Here is a 19,743-nt window from a genome sequence, read left to right on the forward strand (position 1 = left end):
GATACCATTATAATAACTGTTTTGGTATCTTATAGGCTGGATATGTAGGAAGTAGGGTGAAGTTCTGTTCTATTCATCCAATGGTAGGGATGAAGACTCTTTAGGCCAAGAGGAATCTCTTTTTACCAGATTTTCCTTAGCAGGACAAAAGAGTCCAGAATCGCTATGGCAGCTCAAAATTTATGAGAATTTCAGAACTTCTAAATAGGACAGCTCCTTCTCCCACCCTTAAGCTTCTTCTAGAAGTACTGGACCCCTTCCTGGGGAAGCTTAGAATGAAACCATCCATCCAAAGTAACTCTGTCCTACAAGGATCACCACTATCTATTACACTGACTACTATTGAAGAGCATTTATTTTAAAAGATTTGTCAGATGAAGGTTTCAGTGAGAATGAAGGCTTTTGTAAGCATGGGAAAGCAGACAGTTCTGTTCAAGTTTAACTGGTGTTAAATGATAATGCAATCTATATTTTAAAACCCAAGTTTAGTCTTGATCCATGTTTTGTGTTTTCAGATTCAAGAGTTTTGCATTTTCTAATTATCTTAGACTTTATTAAAAGCAAAATAAAACCCCAAACTATAAAACTCCTAAAAGAAAACGGGAAAATCTTTATGAGATTGTATCTGGCAATGATTTCTTGGGTATGACATCAAAAGCACAGGCAACAAAAACAACGATAGATAAATTGGACTACATTAAATTTAAAAATCTCTGTTCATCAAAGGTCACAATTAATAGAATGAAAAGGCAGTCCATGGAATGGGGGAAAACATTTGCAAATCATCTATCCAGAATTAGGATTAGTATCTAGAATATATAAAGAACTCCTACAACACAAAACCAAAAGATCAAATAACCCAATGTAAAAATGGGCCAAGGAGTCAAACAGACATTTCTCCAGAGATGATATACAAATGCCAACAAACATTTGAAAAGATGGTCAAAATCACTAATCATCAGAGAAATGCAAATCAAAACTACAATGAAATATCTCCTTTTACCGATTAGGTTAGCTACTATTTAAAAATCCCAGAAAATAACAAGTGTTGGTGGGCATGTTGAAGAGTTGGAACCCTTGTGCACTGCTGGTAGGATTGTAAAATGAGGCAATCATTATGGAAAACAATATGGCAGTTCCTCAAAATTTTAAGATAGAACTATCATATGATCTAACAATCCCACTTCTGGATATATACCTAGAAGAACTGAAAGCAATGGTCTAAAAGGAACATTTGCACACCTGTGAGCAGAGCAGCACTATTTACAATAGTCATCAACAATAACCAAATATCTATCGACAGAATGTGGTGTAGAGTACAATGCAATGCTATGAAGCCTCAAAAAGGAAAGAAATCCTGTCACATACTACACAATATGGATGAGCCTTGAGGATATAATGATGCAGAGAATAAGCCAGTCACAAAAGGACAAGCATGGTATGATGCCATTTATATGAGATATCTAAAGTAGTCAAATTCATAGAAATAGAAAGTAAAATGATGATTGCCAGGGACTGGGAGAGAGTGGAAAAAGGGAGCTGTTTTCAATGAGCATAGAATTTCAGATATGCAAGATGAAAAGTTCTGGAGATCTGTTTTACAGTGTTGTAAAAAAAAATTAAGGTATAGTTTAAATACTAAACTATACATTTAAAATGGTTAATATGGTAAGTTTTAAGATACGAGCTTTTTTTTTCTAACCACAATTTAAAAAAGCAAAATGACAGAGACCTTACTAGTTTGTTTTACAAATGCAATTCTCCTGTCTGTAATCACTCAAACAAATAAATTGCTTCACTTAATAAGAACTAACCAAGTAGCCACTGAAGGCAGCCCTTCTGCTATGTTTCTGGAAATACAGAGATGAGCAATACCTAATCTAGTCCCTGATCTCATCTAGTGGACAAGACAAACACCCACAATTACAATACTTTGTAATAATTCAAATGCTTTCTAACAAGTGCTGGGTTTGGAATAAGTGTAGTTCTTTCTGAAAGAGTATTGAAAATAAATATTAACTTGAATTTTTTAAATGCTATTTTCTCTGCTTAGATTTCTCTTTCCACTTTTCTCATTCTCATCTTTAATTTTCATTCTACCTATTCAAACTCAGTCTATCTTTCAAGGCCAGAACAAGTTTCAATCCCTTTCTGACCACTTATGGATTGGTCATATTTCAGGGCTTTCTTATATTAAAAAATCTGGCTAAACAGAGATATGTTAAGTATTGAGTTTGGTCCAGATTAAAGAGGAGTTGGACTTCATATGTGGTTAGTATTCAAGACCTTCTATGATGCTTTTCTCTTGGTATAGGCCCAAAAGCTCGTTCTGGTCCGAGGGCTATAGTCTAATATTTCAACAAAAGTTTCTGCACCTCCTCTGATCCTTCCCTGATCAACTATTGGTACTTGAGTTGAGATCCTAGTTCTTGACTTAGGAGCTCTAGACACTGACAGTGATTCTACTTGACACTTCAACTTTGATTTCTATGTTTCGCTGAACCAAAATGCCAAATCAGACTGCACTGAGTCAGGATAAAGGCACTAAGACACAGCCTTTATGTCATACAAGTCTTTCTTCCTTTCTATTTTTTCATAGAATATGCTGCCTGAACACAGTATTTTATCTTGTACTCTTTTCTTTTCATGATATGTATGCATGCCTTGTACAAAATACTCTTGTATCATTTCTCCTCATCTCTAGTACCTAAATATGCTATGATACTATTGTGCTCAATACATAGTTACAGAGTTGGATTAAAAGAGAAGTTACTGACCTCTTCACCATTTTTCTTTCTGCCCAAAGCATACTGCTTTGTTGCCTCTATAAACCGCACAGGGATATTATATACTCGCTTATTAAAGAATACAACTAGTGTATATGGCTGTTTGGAATCATGGCCAGAGCTCTTCCGAATAAGAAATGATCCATCCTGTTTATTAAAAGAAAAACACAATTATGGTGAGTATTACTTAGGTTTTCACAGGTTATAAATTAGTTTATACCTATATTATATTCAAAAGGTAATTACTGAGCTATGTGATTTTTATTATACATTACAGTTTATTATTTTCAAAGAAAATGCTTCAGTAAAATATATACTTTTAGAAAATCCTGAGTGAAGTAAATTCTCACTTTTTGATGCATGAAATAAGATGCTATTAATATATTTAGAAATGTGTGAAGGGACACAGTAAGATTAAATATAGAGAGCATTCTTGAACTAGGAACCATGTCTACAAGTAATCTATGAATAAAAAAAAATACATTATCGAAATGAAACAAATTCCATTCAAAAGTACTATGAGAAGAAAGCTGAAATTGGAAATCAAAACATTTCAGCTGGTAAAAATTCTCTTCCCTAAAAGTTACACTGAAGCAGAAAAAAAAAAACCTGTAATATAATATACCAATTTAAGTAAATAGTTTATAAAATATTCTAGAGGTGCCTAGCTGGCTCAGTCAGAAGAGCATGTGACTCTTGATCTTGGGGTCATAAGTTTGAGACTCATGTTGGGTGTAGAGATTACTTAAAATGAGTAAATGAATTTAAAAACTTAAAAAATAAATTAAATGTTCTAGAACCATAAATCCAAAAATTAACAAAAAATGGACAAAAAAGCAGAAAGAAGAAATGCAACAAAAGTTCATCAAACTCAGGAAGGAAATTGAAGAGAAAGGCAAACCTATCAGAAATGAAGAAATTACAAGATGCCCAAGGGACAATATCTTTAAATGAAGATATGATAAATGACTGAAGCAAGGCATGGAAGCAACCCAGACAGGAGGGAAAAAGAGTAAATTTTTAAAAAAATACAATAAAGTCAGAGTGGTTGGAATGAAAGAAAGACAAAAAAGGCCCAAAATGCATGTAATTTAAGTCCTTAGGGAAGAAAAATAAAATAATAGAACAGAATTACTTTTTTAAAAAAATATTTTATTTATTTATTTGACACACACAGAGAGATCACGAGTAGGCAAAGAGTCAGGCAGAGAGAGAGGGGGAAACATGTTCCCTGCTGAGCCCAGAGTCCGACACAGGTCTTGATCCCAGGACCCTGAGACCATGACCTGAGCTGAAGGCAGAGGCTTAACCCTCTGATCCACCCAGATGCCCCATAATTACTTTTTAAGACTGGAATTTAAGAAAATATTCTGGAAATAAGAGAAAACTTAAGTCTACATATTGAAAGGGGTTCCATCTATCTGAAAAAATTGACTTGAAAGTCAAGTCAGGGACACATTCTGGAAAATGATTAGACTTTAAAAACAAAAAAGAGCCTTCTGATTAAAATATGAAATTATACATAAGGTCAAAAAAATAACATTTGCATCAGACTTTTCAAAAGTATCCTATAAAACAAGGCAATCTAGTGGACAACACTTTTAAAAACTTAAGACAAGGATTTTATAACCAGCCAAGATATCCTCTAGTTTATCAGATTATGAACAGCTTTGAATGTGCAAGAACTCAGGGAATAATATAAATATAGTCCTTCCTGAGAATCTATTATAAGGTGAGCTTTGTCAAAACAAGATAAGTTAACTGGGGAAGCCAGCAAAGGGATTGATGGGAAAGCATTTAACATATGTAATTGCAGAGCTAGGACTAAAGCAAAGGTAGCAAAAACCAGTATGTAAATGTTATATATTCTGACAAAGGAGGGTGCAAGTAAAGAAAAATGGAAGGAGGAAAGAGAAAGAAAGAAAGATGGCATTTTAACTTTGACTTTTCCAAACTGCTCCTAGTGTTCCTACATGATTGGGCTTGGCCTCTCCAAAAATTTACTTCCAGGTACTTTTTGCCATCTTGACCTTGAACTTTTAACCCATGCATTGATCCAAAATAGCCTGTTACTTCTCACTCCTGAATGGATCTCATGTAGCACCAAGCTTTACAGAGAGCTCCCCGGGGAGCCTTCTTCTCCCACTGACTGGAGACAGTGGAGAAAAGTGGAGCCTATGGATCCTGGCAAAGAAATGACAAGTAGAAATGAGACTGAAGAACAAAGAGGGAGATGCTTGAGAGAGAGCAGAGGATAGCAATTGCTATTGAATAAGTAAATTTTAAAAATCCCTGCATCCACAATGGTTGCAATTCTTTAGTCAGCAAATTATTGGGATGACAGCTGTGCCTATTACAGGCTGAGAGCAGAATATGGGACTTAAAAATGGTCAAACCTTGTTTGATCTGTATAAAGCCTCTTCTGCAGATTTCCGATCGCAGGCACCAGCGTACCATGGCTTGCAGTGAATGTCTGCTTCCTGCAAAATGGAGGACATTGCTAAGCATGAGATGTGCCTTCAATAACATGGTACCCTCTGTGCACTGAAAACAAAGTCCCATTTTCATTACCAAGACAGACCTAACTATATTTGGACCAGCAATTTGAAAATGAGTTTTCTGCTTCCTTTGATCAACCACAGGATTATATAATTGACTTTTTTCTCATCTGGCCTTAGCTGCTAACCTTAGTACTTGAGCATTGTTATCAATCAATCAATCAATCAATCCTGCTAGATTCCTGAGCCACTTACACCTTTCTCCTAAATAAGCAATAAGCTCCCTGTCTGTCATGATCTTACTGCTGCTGCTTTGTGGAGTGCTTTCTAATTTCTGAAGCGTTTTCATCAAATATACCTTATTGGATTCTTTTAACTACTCTGAAGGCAAGAAGGATACATATACTTACCCTTTCGATAGTTGAGAAAGCTTAGAGAGACTTGCCCAAGGGCACCCAGAGTTCTTTCTCTGTCTTTTTAAAAACTGTGCTGCTTTATGTATTTTAATATCATATGCCTCCACAGATCTATTCTGAGAAAATTACACAGCTTAAATAGAATCTATGTGCATGGAAGAACAATAAAAACAACACACTTCTTTGCTAGTTTTGAAGAAGCACAAACTGTTCTTAGGGCATCCAGAATACAAATTGGAATATATGGCGCAGGGGTTTAATCCCTGAAAGCAAAATGCATTCTGTACCCATCAGCGAATGACAACTCGCAAGCTGACTTAAAACATAGTCTGTCTTCAAGCTTCGCCCCAAACTGCTCATCAGAAGGTATTAGAAGACACTCCCTTTCCTGCAGTTTAATGGTAACAATAAGAGTTCATTCATACCTGTTCTGACAAATGGGGGTTAGGGGAAAGTAGGCCATCCACAGTTGAGCTTCCCCCTTCTGGAAACCCTGTAAGGGATTTGAAAAATCAGTGGGTCTTCACTGTATCTTGAGCAGTTGGTATGCCTATACTTTAACACTGTGCTTGGTGCTGCAAGGGACACGTGCACTGAAAAATCACATACACACCCAAAAAATCCCTAATAGCAGTGGTTCTCAAAGCATGGTCTAAGGCCCCCAGAACCCCTGGGATTCTTCCATGGAGGTCGTGAGGTCTTTTCCAAATCCATATCTCTGTGAAGCCCCATTTTCTTCCTATATTTCAGCCATGAAGACATTGCAACAGCTTGAATATAGAAACAGATATGAGAATCCATCCATCTCTGTTACTCTAGATATTAAAGAGATTTAAAAAAATGTAAGACAAGGCCACTCTTCCCAATAAAGTGCTTTTGTTTGGAAAATACAGCCATTTGCATAAAAAATACATTAGTTATGTTAACATGTAATGAGTTCAATATTTTTAAATGAAATAATAAAGGTTTTAATTAAAAATTGATTAATAAATATGTTTTAATTGCCTGCTTTTAATTAATACATTAAGTATTAATAGAAACAAGTGAACCAAAGTTCTTTGGATCTGCAATGATTTTAAGAGTGTGAACATGGTTCTGAGACCAAAACATTTGAGAACTGCTGCCTTATGGCATAAACTTCCTCAAGGAGTTTAGAGTCTGTAAGTGGAGCCACATGAAATAGAGAAAATACTTAATGGCATTCATTCATTCATTCATTCATCATTTCATGCCTGCCATGGATCAAAACACTAGGGACAGATATACAGCAAAATGTCCGGCACTCCTGGAGTTTAAATTTTAATGGAGTGAAATAGACAATAAAGACCTTAAGTAAATATATATACAATATTACAGAGTCGTAAGTACTGGAGATAAATAAGCAGGGAAGGGACTGGGGACTAGCCTTGGACAAGCAATATGTTTAAATTGCTCAGTGAGGAAGGCCTCACTAATGGGACACTTGGGTAAAATCTGCAGGAAGGGAAGGAGGAGGTATTTGGCTATCTCAGGAAAGAATGTTCCAGGTCAGAGGAATAGCAACACGCAAGGGCCTAGAATGTCTGAGGGATAGACAGGGGGTCACTGTGTTTGAACTGTGGAGGGAAAAGTAGAGAAAAAGGGATGGAGTCAGCGAGCAGGTAAGGAAGGCCCCCGAAGTGTAGGGCCTGCGGACCCCTTAGCATGACTTGAGCACTGACCTAAATAGCTATCATTTACTGAAGACCTTCTATATTCAAAGCACTGTACCAGGTACTTAATCCTCTTATTTTGAAAACAGCTGTACTGCTTTTATTAAAAAATTAAATGTTAAAGATGACCAGAATGATTGGTGAAATATTCAATCAATACTAAAAAAGGAGAAAGTAAAAATTATCTCAAATTTATTTACTTTTGAAAATAACCATGAAATCAATATTCCTGGCTCCATTTACCAGAAGAGGAAACAAACCAGAGAGGAACGAGCGTCCTCCAGCTGGACATGCTGCTCAGACACGCGGATCCAGCCTTACCCACCACCCGATAGTGCTTTCCGTGGCTTCACTGTACTTACTTGGCAGGGGTACGGGTTTGTGATGGATTTGTCTGAAAGGAAGAATTTCAGATTAGCTAAAGGGCAAAGCACAAGATGAATAAGCGTGACGCTTTGCTTGCATTGAAGATGCTTGGCGCAGAGGCACCACAAAGGAGTCAACATAAATGACCAGTAAAACATCTAAAGATATGAAAAGGCATCAAAACCTTCAAAGTAAGTAAAACTGTCCCCTTTGGTTTTATAAAAGGAAGAGACTTGATTAAACTGCTGGATTTTAGTTAAGGCCAATAATTAACTCAAATATTAGGTCTAAGCAGTTCTTTTAAAGCGTCTAAGTAGTTCCTTTAAAGTTTTTTCCCTATTTGACACTTTTTAAAATTTAATGAGCACTGGGTATATACACAACTGATAATTCACTGACCTCTGATACTAATAATATACTATATGTTAATTAATTGAATGTAAATTAAGTTAAAATTTAAAATATGCAATTGCAATGCAGTGAAATGTCAGATTTTTACCAAGCCCCACAAGCCAACGTCACTATGCAGTGTGACAATACAGGTGTTAGGGAAGCTTATTTTTAAAGGAAAGGATTCTTACTTCTGAGGAGGAGGAAACACTGATGATTGCATATTTTCTTGTCTGTGACTAGATGTTCGATGGCGTTCAGCAGGTATAGGCCTTTCTGCATTAAGAAGATGCTCGTATTAGGCTAGATTGAAATGTTTATCTCCATGTCCAAACCCAGCAACATCAACTGAGAAGAACCAGATTTGGTCTGCTGTCTTCCCATGAACATGTCTTTTACCAGGACACCTTCTGTTTATGCACCTGTCTATCTGGTGATGGGTTTGCATGATTAGGACGAGGACTTTTACCCAGCAGTGTTACAAACACACCTTCCCCTTCTCTGGCAATATCCATGGGTCTAAGCCTATGGGGCGGACCTTTAAGTGTGTGAGTACAGGCAGTGGCCAAAGACAAGCCAGTTCAAACCATGCCGATGTCCCCCCCGCCCATAGGTGTTACAACACGCCAGCAATTTTTACAGATAAGAGGCAAAATATCAGAGTTTGCAAATAATCTACTCATTTTGAAAAATTACAGACTTCCATTACAGAAACCCAAAAGGAATAAATGTAGCATGAATTCAAAGATTCAAAGAAATGGTAAGATAGACTTCGGGGTTTCTTGTAATGCAGTGATATTCAGAAGCCTTGCATCCCTGAAAGATGTTTGAAGTCTATGGCAAGTTACTTTGAGCAGCCATGTGAGATTTTTTTGTTCATGACTTTACAGCTTGGTAATTTCAGAAGGAGAAACAGTAAACACACTTGGTTCCCACAGCCTGCTGAGATTTGATCACCCAGCTTTTCTTCTCCAGTCCTGGAGGCTTCTTCCTCCCCTCCTTCCTTGTCCCTTCCTTCCTTCTGTCCATCCATCCTTCCATCCTTCTCTCCTTCCCTCCCTCCTGGGTGAGAAGAGCCTGCTTACCTACACTGGGTTTGGATGATGGTTGCCTCTGTTCTTGAAACAAGTCACAAAACAGATGGCATGCCAAGCTCTTGCCCTAGGAGCCCTTTGGCAACAGGGATACCTGACATGCCAGGAGCTCATTTCTCTGCTGGTTTTCAAAGGCCCCTGAAGCCAATAGAGTCTGCACAGGGTCGAGCTTACTTCCTACAGATGCTCATCCTAAGACTCCACTATTATTTGAGCTCCACGCTCAGCAGGCACGGGAGACTCTAAGGAATGGAAGGACAGCAAGGCAGAAGCCTCAAAGGACAGGCAGAAGAAAGGAAGGAAGACAGCAGAAAGCGGGGGGATACCTTAGAAATATCCTGGGGGAAAAAAGATGGGGGAAACATGTAAAAAACCCCCCAAGTGGAGCAGTTAAAGCAGACAGGAGAGTTGTAGGACACATTCAGGAGATGTCTGCCATCCATCATCAGAGAAACTAGGACAGTTTATGGAGATGTGCCCACGTGAACTCAGGAAATGGGGAGAACACTCACTCAGCTTTAACACTGGGTATTTTCAGTTGTGAATTAGATGGGTTCAGGACTCACACTTCTATATAGTGTTTTAAGTGTTGAAAATATGGATAATTCTTACTTCTTTGTTTTTTCTTCCCCTTGAGTATTATTCAAATACAAGTATTTTTTTTTAATATGGGAAAATTCTAATTAAAAGTATATGTAAGATTTTTAGGCTATGATAGGACAAAGGAATACATTTGAAGGTGTACTAAAACATATATTTGAATTCAGAAATCATTATTTTTAAAAACTTAGCAAAAGAACTTCTTCAAATAAATTTTTAAAAATTTTATTACCTTAACTAAGCTATTAGTTTTAAGATATGTGTATAGCTCTGAATAAGGCTTCATGTTTATGGCCACAGCACTATTTCTGGAAAGTTGTACATCTATAAACAGGCAGGTTTGGGGCATGTAGACTATAGCTTTGCACCACAGACACTGGGCTGAAAGCTCATGTCCTTACTACTCATTGCAAAGTAAAGGCCATTTTGTTTAGAAAACTGAATTTCATACATACAATTGCCTTATGAATAGTGAAAACAGTTTACAAATACACTTACACACAAATCCTTAATTCAAATAACTTTAAGAGAACATACTCATCCTTCAGGGTAATACAGATTTACCTTCACAAACACTTGAGACATTCTGTGGAGAGGCAACTGGAATCTATTTAAAAAAAAAAAAAAAGAAAGAAAGACAAGGATATTCCATACAAGTGGGAAGTGGAAATGAATGTCAAAGCACTATTAATAAGATAAATATTTAGGAGGACATTTCTTTGATGCATAGCTATTCTTTCAATCACAACAACAACAAAAACAACAAAACCCACACAGTTCTCAGCCCGACCTTTGCATTAGGTGAGAGTGGACTAGAAGTAGGTCATGGAAGGATCAGTGTCATCCTGGTATAGGGACTTCCCTGCTCTGTCAACAGGGCTGATGGAAACTGTGGCCCGCCACGGAGCTGCTGGCCCGTCGGTCTTGCACTTTGGTCTTCAGGCTACCCCTCGGTGCTTGCTAAGTGACTGTAGATGTCAGGCTGGGGGTAGGTACTAGGTCAAGGTGGGCTTCCTCAAACAGTGGGCTGGCCCAGGTTCCCCGCACTCCAGCCAGAACCCGAGTTTAGCAGGCCTATGTGCGCCTGATACACGATTAGCTCCCAGGCCAGCAGATGGAAAGCAGGCAGGCACCGTTAGCTCCCAGGCCAGCAGATGGAAAGCAGGGAAGGCAGATGTCAGGGGAGGCAGGGAGCCTGGCTTCCACCTTGGAGCTGTGGCTCACACTCCGGGAAGCCACATTGGGTCAAGTGAGGATGAGCGCCTCCCCATGCAGCACCTTCCCCGACTAACCAAGAATGCAGAATTTCTCTCGGACTGTCTGGGCGGCAACTTCAGTTGCTAGAATTGCTGTGTTCACCTTAGCTGGAAGCATTATCAACTTTATTTATTTATTTATTTATTTTTAAAGATTTTATTTATTTATTTGAGAGAGACAGTGAGAGAGAGCATGAGTGAGGAGAAGGTCAGAGAGCGAAGCAGACTCCCCATGGAGCTGGGAGCCTGATGTGGGACTCGATCCCGGGACTCCAGGATCACGCCCTGAGCCGAAGGCAGTCGTCCAACCAACTGCGCCACCCAGGCGTCCGCATTATCAACTTTAAATAAGGGAATAGGCATCAGCATTGCAGGAAATATAAAACACATTTAAATGCAAAATAAACTTACTGTCTTCAGCGGTGTAGCTGGTTTTTTCCTGGGGGAATAAAAAGATGGGCTTTGTTAAAACATAATAGAGATGAAGCGGAGCTGACTACATACCATTCTACTCTTGAATTTAAACTAGTGTCATGAACGTGGTACAAGTGTGTTGGAAGACTGTCCTTGAAGGGCAGAGGGGGAGGGAAACAGGATCTAGCCATGATCCTCCCAGCTGCAGATAGGGTCCACTGGCAGAAGGCAGAGTTAACTGGGGTAAACAGGAGGGAGAGCTGTCAGGGGGCCAGAAAACGGAATTTTTCTTCCAGTTCTGCTGCTGATTACTCTGTGACCTCAGGCCTCTTTCACCTAGGAAGCTTGCTGGAGCTATGAGTTTCCTTGTCTATAAAATGAAGACTAGCATCAGTATTTTCCGAGGCGGCGTATGCAGAGCCATCCCAGTCTCCAGCAGGACCCTCGGGCTAATGCCTGGGGCCACAGGTGGAGACAGGAGGATGGCCCGCAGGGGAGGCTGTCCCCAGCACCCTTCCTGCCAACTGTTGCCCTGCCTCAAGTGACTGTTCTCTACTAGACATCTGCCCAGGGTTTCATCCCGAACAGAGAAATTCAAGGCCAACTCAAGTGTGAAAACCACTGGGATCTGTGGTCCTGAAGGGGTTTTCTGAGCTAAGTTCCAGTTTGTCTTGGTTCTGATAGAGACTGTAATCTAATATTTTAATGGTGTATGCTTTCTCCTCTGTATTTTTTTAAAGAGTCTCTCACCTTCTCTCTCACTTGCTTTGTTTTTGGCTGAGAGCTGGAAGACTGGGGTAAGAACACTAATAATTCCGAAGTGCCTGGCACTGGGTTAGGCTTTTCATCTGTTATTTAAACCTCACAGTGGCCTCTAAAAATAGATATTATTGTTATGTTTCAGAGATTAGGGAATTGAGGCTCAGAGAGATTAAGTAATTTGCCCAAAGTGATAAAACCTGAGCCAACCAGAACTTCTGGTTAATAAACCCTTGAACTTAAGAATGTCTTTGCTTTGGGCTGTCTGGATGGCTTAGCTGGCTAAGCGTCCAACTTTTGCTTTTGGCTCAGGTCGTGATCTCAGAGTTGTGATCTTGGTCGTGATCTCAGGGTTGTGAGATCAAGCCCTGCCTCAGGCTCCAAGCCCAGTGTGGAGTCTGCTTAAGTTTCTCTCTTTCTCTGTCCCTCCCCATGACACACACTCTCTCTCTAAAATAAATCAATAAATCTTTCAAAAATGTCTTTGCTTTATGCAGAAGTAGAATTAAGATAATAATCATGCAGGCCGGCTTTGCACATATTTAAGTGGGCTTTTAAAATATCCTATTGAATCTATATAAAATTATGGGTCACTGTTTGTGATATTAACTTACTGCATCGCCTAACAGTTTACAAAGCTCTTTTAAATTCAATAAGAAAGAACAGTTCTCTTGTTTCACCTTGGGAAGGAAGCTCGGCTGTGTGGCTTGGATCAAACCATCGGGTGCATGTTGTGGGTGTATGTGTGTTTGTTTACAGATCATTAACTACTTGAAAGAGAAGTGGAGGAGGAGAAAGTAAAGATGAAACCTGCTTGTGGATCTTAAAATTATTCAAGTGTGGAGCTTCTGCCCGACGGAACTCAAGATTTCACTAACAATTTAGGGGAGGAAAGACTGCTAGTCTTCATTTCAGCAGGGGACCCTTTGTCCACCTTAAGCCAGGGTGGTGGTGGAGGAGAACAGGACAGCAGGCCTTCATTTCCACACTCTTTAGGAACACAACCTGCTGTGGCACGAGGTGCAAGCGTATCTGAGCTTGGGCAGGTGTGTTCTTCTGGGTGAAAATAGTGGAAAAGCACCCGCTGCCCCCCCCCAGGTTTTCAGGCAGGACCCCTTGGTGGATTCCAGGCAGGCCTGCCCACGACAGGAGTGGGGACCACCCACTCACACCTCACAGGGCTGACCCTGCACAGCCAGTACTCACCCAGCCCTGGGCAGTGGGGATGGCGCAGCAGGAGAAGGTGACTTCGCGTCCCAGGCCCCACTGTTACGACCTGCACAAACATACACACAGGTCAGTCCTCAGCTCCTGTATGCGGGGCCGACGGTCACAGTGAGGGTGGCTTTCCTGGGAAGCTCAGAAATACAGGCACATTTTTGGTTTCTTTCAGTTAAGCATGTCTAGGTGGTTATATTGATGCTATTGGGGAAAATCCATAGGCCAAGATGATGACATATTTAAATAATGTCAATTTATAAGCTTGGAACCAGGATGTGAATTAGGGACCCCAGCTTAACATTTTTTTTTTTAAGATTTTTTATTTATTTATTTGACAGAGAGAAATCACAAGTAGATGGAGAGGCAGGCAGAGAGAGAGGGAAGCAGGCTCCCTGCTGAGCAGAGAGCCCGATGCGGGACTCGATCCCAGGACCCTGAGATCATGACCTGAGCCGAAGGCAGCGGCTTAACCCACTGAGCCACCCAGGCGCCCCCCCAGTTTAACATTTCTAAATGACTTTCTCTTTATCTCCCATGGGACAAGTGTGCAGCTCCCTGATTCTGCAAGTTCAGTGAAAGGCCCATAGAGTTCCTACCAGAAGGAGCCAAGAGCCACACACTTGCATCTGTGTATGCTGCACCGATGTGCACACCAGCGGTGCCTAGAGGTGGAGAGACACAGACCCACCACTCCCTCCCTGCCTACAGGCACTGCTTTTGCATAATCACACTGAGTTACAGTCTGAGCACCTAACCTCACAACCGGAGGCTGTTCGTTCACCTTTGAATTCTCAGGCCCTCGGCCCATTGCACAGATAGATAGGCAGACTGAGACAAATGAAAAGCTACTGCCCGAATCTCATCTTCCAAGTCAAAGAAGGGACGCAGCGGGCCTTGTCCACTAGCTCACTTTCCCACTGGCTACTTAAGACAGAAAGCAGACGATCATGAGGGAGGAACTGAGAGGCTGGTAGAGCTTCATGGCTAAGACAGAGCAGGCCTCGAGGGGGAGAGCCAGACACGATTCCAACTCCCCTCGGCGTCTCCTGCCTGCCTCCTCAGGCTGATGCTCACCTGCCTGGACATTACAGCTCTGTCAGCCAAAGGCTCTTTATTGAATTATATCAAACTGAATATATATTGTATTAAGAACCTACTAGATTTCTAAGTCCACAATTCCTATTGGACCTACAGGGGATACTCTGTAAACAGAGGTTAGACCTATGCTCAATATGTCTTATTTTATTTTTTTTATAAATTTTTTTAAAGATTTTATTTATTTATTTGACAGACAGAGGTCACAAGTAGGCAGAGAGGCAGGCAGAGAGAGAGGGGGAAGCAGGCTCCCCGCTGAGCAGAGAGCCAGATGCGAGGCTCGATCCCACGACCCTGGGATCACGATCTGAGCCAAAGGCAGAGGCTTTAACCCACTGAGCCACCCAGGTGCCCCTTATTTTAGTTTGCAAGGTAAAGCACAGATAAGTGAGCATGGAAGAACTAGTTACTAAGAATTTCTGAGAACCTGGTATGTGAAGAACACCGTGTTAGGGGCTGTGGGAGAGCTCTGCCCTTTGGGATTTATAACCCGAGGACGTGCACACGACATGCAACCGCATCTGACGGGACCACCTGTCCCAAACAAAAGAGAAGGGCCTCAAGAACAGTAAAAATTGAGGCCATAAAGCTCATTTTCCTGTACTTTACCAGAGAGAGGCCTTGAGGGCTTCACTCAGGGCCTATCCACTCGCCTTCTACATTCGGTTCTTACACGGGGCTGATTTCCGTGGATGCTCGTAAGTTCGAAGAACAGCCAAGAGTGTGCCGGCTCACCTCCACAGCACCCTGTGAAGGAACGGCCCCTCCACAGGACTCACACTTAGATGTTACCTGACCTTGATGTGACTTTGGAAAGCATTTTAGAAACATTTTGAAAAAGAGACTATGTTAGGAATTTTTAATATTTCACGTGATGATAAACGGAAACGTCATCAGGAGTGTGCGTCCAGCTGTGTTTCATCGGCCAGTGGGCCAAACGGATGCTGTTCTTCACACTCTTAATACCTGCTTGACCCTATTAAAATACCCTTGGCTACTCACAGATTTTGATGGAAGATTTCAGGGAAGGGGGAAAAAACCCACCCTTGTCTGAAAAATAAGGAAGTAGAAAGAAGGCCCAAGTCAGAATTTCCTCCCAGGGGTTTTCCCTCTTTTTCAATGCTATGGGCTCATCTGGCCTGGGTACGCTGTTGTTGTCATATTTACTGCCTGACTTCACTCCTAAGCTTCCCTTCCCTTCATATCTCCAGTCTGCCACCATGTTCCTTCCCCCTTCCTCGCCCATAAATCACTTCTGTGATCGGGGGTTGGGGGGGGAGCATGCTGTTCTATTCTGAGAAGGTAATCCAAGCACAGGTGGAAAACCCATGGTTTCTCATCAGGAAGATGAGGTTCTAGGTATTTCTTTGCCACCAAACTGGCTGGGTGGCCTCTTACAAGCCACTGAATCCTCTCTGTGAAATGGGGACACAACCATCTACTTCACCTAACTCAGAGTTACTGTTGCAAGACAACAGGAGAAGTTTGAAAATGTAAAGAATTAGCCAAAATAAGCTAATATTACTGGAAAGGGACTGAAAGTATTTGAGGTTAAAAACATTATGCTAAGTGAGGGCGCCTGGCTGGCTCAGTTGGTTAAGCAATTGCCTTCGGCTCAGGTCATGATCCTGGAGTGCCAGGAGAGAGTCCTGCGTTGGGCTTCCCGCTTAGCTGGGAATCTGCTTGTCCCTCTGACCCTCTCCCCTCTCATGCTCTCTCTCTCTCAAGTAAATAAATAAAATCTTAAAAAAAAACAAAAACACAACATTATGCTAAGTGAAAGGAGCCAGATGGAGAAGGCTTGATACTGTATGCCTCCATCTATATGAGGTGTCCAGAAAAGGCAAATCTATAGCACCAAGAAGCAGATCAGTGATTGCCTGGGGCTGTGGGTGGAAGAACATTCACCAAAAACAGGCGCAAAGGATCTTTTGGAGTTGGGGTGGGCATGGAAATTTTCTGAAATGGATTGTAGTGATGGTGAAAAAACTCTGTAAATGTAATAATTTATAAAAAAAAAACTGCATTATACATGTAAAATGAGTGTGCTTCACCATATGTAAATTATAACCCATAAAGCATCTTGGTAAATGGGATTATTGCTATTTATGTTTTAGCATCTTGTTATCAACAACCACTGTGTCTCCAGGTGCCAGACTCTGTGCCGGGTACTTTGAATGTGCCATCTCGAAGCGTCACCTAACATCTAACATGGAAGGAGCAGAGGCTCAGAGAGGTTAAGTGGCAGGGCTAGGGTTGAAGAGCAAGGCTAGCTGAGCTGAAAGCCAGGTGGACACTTCCTCTCCAGCCAGTGCCTCCTAATGTTACTCTGGGGTGTGATTTGGCAGGTCAGGTTCACTTGTTGTTTCTGCTTTATGTGGGGAAAGATTAGTGAAACAGAGAGGTGCTTTCGTGGATGCCCATGGAAAGATGGAGAATGACTCTCTTATCTCATAGGCTGGAGACCATCTCTGCTGCTCTGGGCCAGAAGTTAGACCCAGTGGCATGACTGGGGTAGGACAACCTGGTCCCCTCTTTGTGACCATGATCCTTGTTTTCTGGCAAAGCCAAATTCTTGGCCAGAATACTCCAAGGGAGAAATTGAGCATGTGATAAAGGGAGATGTGTCCAAAAGCGTAATAAAAGAGAAAAATCAGCTTTGTTTTAATTGTACTGAGCAAAAATGATGCTAATGTTGGCACCACTGGTACTTACCCAAGTTTCTCAACTAGGAAGATGACCTACTCTTTGTTTTTCCTTCTACCACATATATTTCATGGATCACCTCTCTTCAGTTTTACATACAGTGTTGGTGAGTTTCCTTATCCTTAACAATCTCAATGCTGGCACAGGAAGCCCTTGGGATTTCACTCTCTTCTAGCTGTTCTAGAGACTCTATTATTATTAGTGGGGCTTGCACACCAGCTGGAGAGTCCCTCCTCTCAAGGGCTGTGTGAGCTCTAACCAAATAGAGATTTAATTTCACCATTTCAGAACAGTTGGGCTTATAGGTAAAATTCAACTTGCATATTAGCAGGGGATTGTAAATTCCCAAACTCCTCCCCTGTTTTAGGAAATAAGGAGAGAAAACACTTTTTAAATGCTACCTCCTTAGAGGAAGTTCAGAAATCCCTGCCCTGTCTATACTCTTCTGACAAAAGCTACAAATAAATCAGCCAGGGGCTGCACAACTTTCTTCCAAATCACACTTAGAGATAAATCACCAAAACTCTTTAATCTTTTCAGTCTGTTTAGACCAGTGGTTCTTAACTGGAAGTATTTTGTACCTGCCCCTCCCCTCCCCCACCACCCCAGGGGACATCTGGCAAAGTCTGGAGACATCTCTGCTTATCGCTGCTGGGGAGGGGTCGGTATTGGCATCTAGGGGTCAGGAAGCCAAGGGTGCTGCTAAACACTGCAAGGGCACAGAAGCCGGGATGGCAAAGAACCATCTAGTCCCAAAGGCCAGCTGTGCGGAGGTTGAGACACCCTGAGTTAGGGTAAAGCTCTAGGTGGAAAGAAAGACACAACTGTCCCCTGGGATGTGTCCAGGGCCCTCCGCCAGACTGGTCATGAATCAAGTCATGCCAAACAGAGGATTCAAAAAATGGTGCGAAGAGCTATCACCTTAGGAGTGAGATTCCTATGTTTACTCAGCTTAATTCCCTCCCCTCCAAGGCCCAGGTACCACTTTCTTCTCCGTGGTTCTTTTTTTTTTTTTTTTTTTTTTTTTTAAAGATTTTATTTATTTACTTGACAGAGAGAGAAAGAGAGAGATCACAAGTAGTCAGAGAGAGAGGGAGAAGCAGGCTCCCCACTGAGCAGAGAGTCCGATGTGGGGCTCGATCCCAGGACCCTGAGACCATGACCTGAGACCCGAAGGCAGAGGTTTAACCCACTGAGCCACCCAGGCGCCCACTTCTCCATGTTTTTAGGAGACAAGAAACGTAGAGACTGCTCAGCCTGGACCCCTCCGGCTCTGGAGTCTGTGCAGTCCTGAGGCTGCGCTTCTCCGTGAGGAGCACAGAGCAGAGGTGAGAGCGCCCCTGCACCTAATCCACTGTGAAATCCTCCGCAAGCACCTCAGGAGCCGTCAAGAGCCAAAGCCACATCCATGAACCAGAGGCCGGCGCCATGGTGCGCGGCTCCGACAGACAGAAGCCTTAGCATTTTCGTGTCTATCTAGGCACTGTCTGAGTCTTTAAAGGCTAATGGGTGGTTATGCAAAGACACAGGGAAGTTGTCTGATTATTCCTTTTATCAAAATCATCTCTGAAAATGGCACACTCAGACACTCATTCTAACTGTTCAGGTTTGTCCCTTCCAAATTATCTCACTTCCTCCCTCCTCCTGTACATCCTCCCTTCTGTATCCAACAATCACATAACCAGGAAGTTATTTCCTAGTTCAGGTTTGGTTTCTTTTGATGACTCTAGCATTAAAATATAGCTATGCTAGGTTAACAGAAAATCAATGAATAGTAAATCCAACGGGCTAATGCCCTCATGACGGCGCCACGCGATTCCTTAAACACGGCCTGTACTGGGGGACTCATTCACTCTCAACTGACTGACAAACCACCATTTCAGCACCCTCTCTGATCCAGGTCCTGTCTAGGCCCTGGAAACACAGCTCTGAGCAAGACGTGGAACTGAGGGTCTTATGGGAATGACAGGCAGAGATCTCGGGGGAGATTAGAGATAAAGGGGGTAGTGCAAGGTATACAGGGTACTACACCATGGGGATCTCCCCCTACGTGAGGTCAGGAAAGGCCTCCTGAGCACGAGAGATTTAAGGCAATATCTTCAAGGAGCCTGTAATATATTTAAGGAGATTAGACTGGGACGCAGCATAATCAGAGAATAGAAATGGGCTGAGTGTAGATGAGAGGAGACCCAGAGCCAAGGAGAGCTCTCTGAGGGCTGTAGAAACCATAGGAGGTTTCCAAGAGGGGGCACCTCAAGCTGGGCCCTGAGGATGGGTAGGGTTTGGTGTCATAAAAGTGAGAACATAAACAAAGACCAAAAAACACAACCCATGATGTACGGCTGTTTGGAGTAGCGGGTGTGTTTAGGAAGAAGTCCTTGTAAAGTAAGAGGCGGCAAACACCAGAAATTACTGAGCTATCATTCTACAGGAGGGCTTAGGCCTTCATGT

General features: G+C 41.8%; 1 protein-coding gene across 2 annotated transcripts in view; it reads right to left on the reverse strand.

Moving 5' to 3' along the window:
- BLNK (B cell linker) overlaps window positions 1-19,743 on the reverse strand; it is a 74,435-nt gene that overhangs the window by 2,262 nt on the left and 52,430 nt on the right. For both annotated transcript variants that reach the window (XM_044240223.1, XM_044240222.1), the window contains 8 exons: window positions 13,477-13,546; window positions 11,509-11,536; window positions 10,406-10,448; window positions 8,339-8,423; window positions 7,754-7,785; window positions 6,126-6,193; window positions 5,183-5,266; window positions 2,778-2,933 (listed from right to left, as the gene is read on the reverse strand). In XM_044240223.1, the coding sequence (XP_044096158.1) occupies window positions 2,778-2,933; window positions 5,183-5,266; window positions 6,126-6,193; window positions 7,754-7,785; window positions 8,339-8,423; window positions 10,406-10,448; window positions 11,509-11,536; window positions 13,477-13,546 (566 nt within the window). The remainder of the gene's footprint in view (window positions 1-2,777; window positions 2,934-5,182; window positions 5,267-6,125; window positions 6,194-7,753; window positions 7,786-8,338; window positions 8,424-10,405; window positions 10,449-11,508; window positions 11,537-13,476; window positions 13,547-19,743) is intronic.

Source organism: Neovison vison, chromosome 2 (assembly GCF_020171115.1).
Source record: "Neovison vison isolate M4711 chromosome 2, ASM_NN_V1, whole genome shotgun sequence".
Taxonomy (NCBI): domain Eukaryota; kingdom Metazoa; phylum Chordata; class Mammalia; order Carnivora; family Mustelidae; genus Neogale; species Neogale vison.